Source organism: Cynara cardunculus (genome assembly GCF_001531365.2).
Source record: "Cynara cardunculus var. scolymus isolate 2C chromosome LG 3, CcrdV1, whole genome shotgun sequence".
NCBI classification, from domain to species: domain Eukaryota; kingdom Viridiplantae; phylum Streptophyta; class Magnoliopsida; order Asterales; family Asteraceae; genus Cynara; species Cynara cardunculus.
In genome coordinates this window covers 2,722,782-2,725,802 of record NC_037530.1, presented here as the reverse complement: position 1 = coordinate 2,725,802, position 3,021 = coordinate 2,722,782, and the positions used below count along the sequence as shown (strand labels likewise).

Sequence of the window (3,021 nt, the reverse complement as noted above, 5' to 3'; positions counted from 1 at the left end):
CTAATTATATTTTAGATTTTTTATATTTAAAATGAGATGTTTATCTTGTATTTGATTATGTTTATTTGCAATTAGTTACACGAATTCAGATATAGAGCTTTAATAAGTTGTACTTACGCACAATCTACTTGTAATCTTGAGTTTTAAATAATATGCATTAATAAACAGTACTTTATGCATAAAAAAATGGTTTTTAAGAATTTTTTGCCAAATACTTTATAATATAGTATAGATTTATATTTCCAAATCTTTTTTCCACTACTAGAAAATTGGGCATCAATGACGGAAATTAGCGACGGAAAAAATCTCTCGCTGAACTGGTTTTTGGCCATTCCCTGATCCCTTACAGATCAGCGAGGAAACTGGTTTTTTACCATTCCCTCACTAATTAAGACAACAATGAAAAAAAAAAACCAAACATCTTAAATATGACTTGAAAATATCGTTTCATCGTCCACATGGCTTGCAAAAAAAGCGCCTTCAATCCAATGTTACATATTATTGTATCACTATGTTTTCGTGTATGTGATATTGAGAGAAATATTTTTGACGAATATTTATTAAAAAATAACCATTATGACCCAAATAAACAGAAAATGCAACAAAAATTCAATCAATAACCTTCCTTTCCAATTCCACCAATCTGGTTCAGTTTACCACCCTACAATCTAACCTAACCTCTTGCCCACCACCACTGATGCTGCTCATTTTCATCATCGACTTCACAAATGCTTTCTCAAATTCTTGTCTCGACTTAGCAAACTTTGACACCAATGCTTTAGTGTTTGCCATAGTGACCAACGACTGATCAGAAGAGAAAATGCTCTTGCCTTGTAGAAGTAACTTGTAATATCTGTTGTCGAACCTAGTTGGCGTCGAGTCAAGATTCGCCCCCGCGTTTTTTACGGTGTTTTGTGCCGGACAGACCCTCTTTAAACCGGCTGCAAACGATGATTCGAGTGTTGGGTCTATGCTTTGTTTTGAAGCAAAGTTGTGTATCCTGTTCTGGAACGACGAGCAATGAGCGAACCCGAGTGTATGCCCTCCTGTATACACATAGGTAATTCGACAGTCTTACGGTTTATAGGCACGTTTTAGATGTAAGGTTTGGTTAATTACCCAAGAGTGCAACTAAATCTTCCATGGAAAGACCTCTCTGCGAAAAACTCTGTTGCAACTGGGAAATGTTGAATGTTGGAGCTGGTAACTGTCGTGTTTCTGTTGCTTTCGAAATTCTTCCATCCTTTCTTCCTTTCGGCACATCCCATGTCGGCCCTCCAGACTGCATTCCAGAAATCCCGAATCTTAATTAACATCATAATACGTAAAACGTGTAACGTGTAACTTGTCAAGAAGAACGTTACTGACCAAAGTGACCGCATCCCTTGCTGCTAAGGCCAAGATATCAGCACAAGAGACGGTTTTAGGACACGCAGCCTCTACTGCTTTCTTGGCATTGTCGATCACGTAGAATGCGTGCAGAGATATGTTTGGAGGTCCGTCTTTCTCAGCTTTGTTGTTCCCAGTTGAATTCAACAGCACAGAAGCATCACACCCCTTCAAAATACAAGAGTCAATAATCAGACAACATAATGTAGTAAATCTGCAACTGTTACTTGTAACTTGCCCCCTTTGACCATCATTCAGTTACATATGACACAAAAAATACAAGTTTTGTGGTAGAACAGTAGTCACCCTGATGAAGCAATCATGGAAATGCATCCTGAGAAGTGCAGCAGGGACTGTTCGGTCATTCGACATGGCTTTCTTCACGACACGTGTAACGGTTGATTCGGCCTGCGGGCATGTTTGGTCGTAGTAGTTAGAACTCAGTGCGTTGATCACGTTAAGACGGGCTACTCCTAACAATGCTAGACCGAAAAGAAGTGACGAAATGGTGTTCTTGGCTGCCATTGTTGGAAGCAAAGTGGTTTTAGCTGATGTTTGGATGTGATGACTGATGAAGAAGATGGAGAGAAAGTTTGGGTATTTGTAAGGAAAAGGATAAGTATTCATGCATGAAGGTGTTAGCAAATCAGGTGAGCTGAACTCTTTATTGTAATAATGCTTCATACAAAAGCAATAGTTGTTGAGGGTTTCTCTAACAAAAGATAATGCTTTATATATATATATATATATATATATATATATATATATTAACCTGGATATTCAACCTGCTATGCGAGCCGATTAATTCCAGAACGACCACCTGTTTTGCGGGTAGTTTGGAGTCACCGTATTTGAACATCCGTAGTCACAAGGGGATTTTTATTCTTCCTTGGATTTGAACATGAGACCTCCGGGTACTCTTGACCTTTGGAGCTTAAGTTCAAACCAATCAGACACCACTCTTGTGATTAATGTGAATAATTTTTCGGTATAGCTTTCATAATTTATTGGTTCTGTGTATCATTAACCATTCTTTTTGGGTTAATCCGCCTGCCTAATGGATCTTTTTAGCGTTTGAGTTTATTTATGAATGAAACCGTCCTGGAATTGAGATATTATTTAATTAGAAAGATGACCCCCGGATGCATAAGGCCTCTTTGGGGTAATCTCGTAGTTACTGCATGGGATCCTTATATACATACATACATACACACACATATATATGTATATACATATATACATACATACATAGGGTTGGGTTCATGTGAGACCAAAGGTTTTTCGTGAGACCCGTAAGACCAATTGATGTTTATTGATCAACTTTATAAGCTAATGATCTAATGGTCTAAAGCTGCACGATGATAATTTTGTGATTATTGAGAAATCTCATGGCAATTTTGTGGTTATGAATGTTCAGATTGTAGATCTAATCCAAGGGTTGAGAATTGGTCTTACGGGTCTCACGAAAAACCCTTGGTCTCACATGATCCCAAATCTATATATATATATATATATATATATATATACACACACACACAATGATTAGGTTCGTTAATTCGATTAAATGCTAGTTGTAATTTTTACTTCATTTTGGTTTTTGTTTTCTTGAATGAGAGTTTTGGTGGGTTAGGT

The 3,021-nt window shown here is 37.2% G+C and overlaps 1 protein-coding gene across 1 annotated transcript; it reads right to left on the bottom strand.

The window, feature by feature from the left end:
• Window positions 1-603: 603 nt before the first annotated feature.
• On the bottom strand, window positions 604-1,914 carry LOC112510204 (peroxidase 64-like). Its single transcript, XM_025115535.1, has 4 exons — window positions 1,696-1,914; window positions 1,369-1,557; window positions 1,120-1,282; window positions 604-1,046 (listed from the first exon to the last, which is right to left on the bottom strand). Exons 1-4 carry the CDS (start codon window positions 1,912-1,914, stop codon window positions 649-651), a joined length of 969 nt encoding a protein of 322 aa, XP_024971303.1. The 3' UTR covers window positions 604-648.
• Window positions 1,915-3,021: the final 1,107 nt, after the last annotated feature.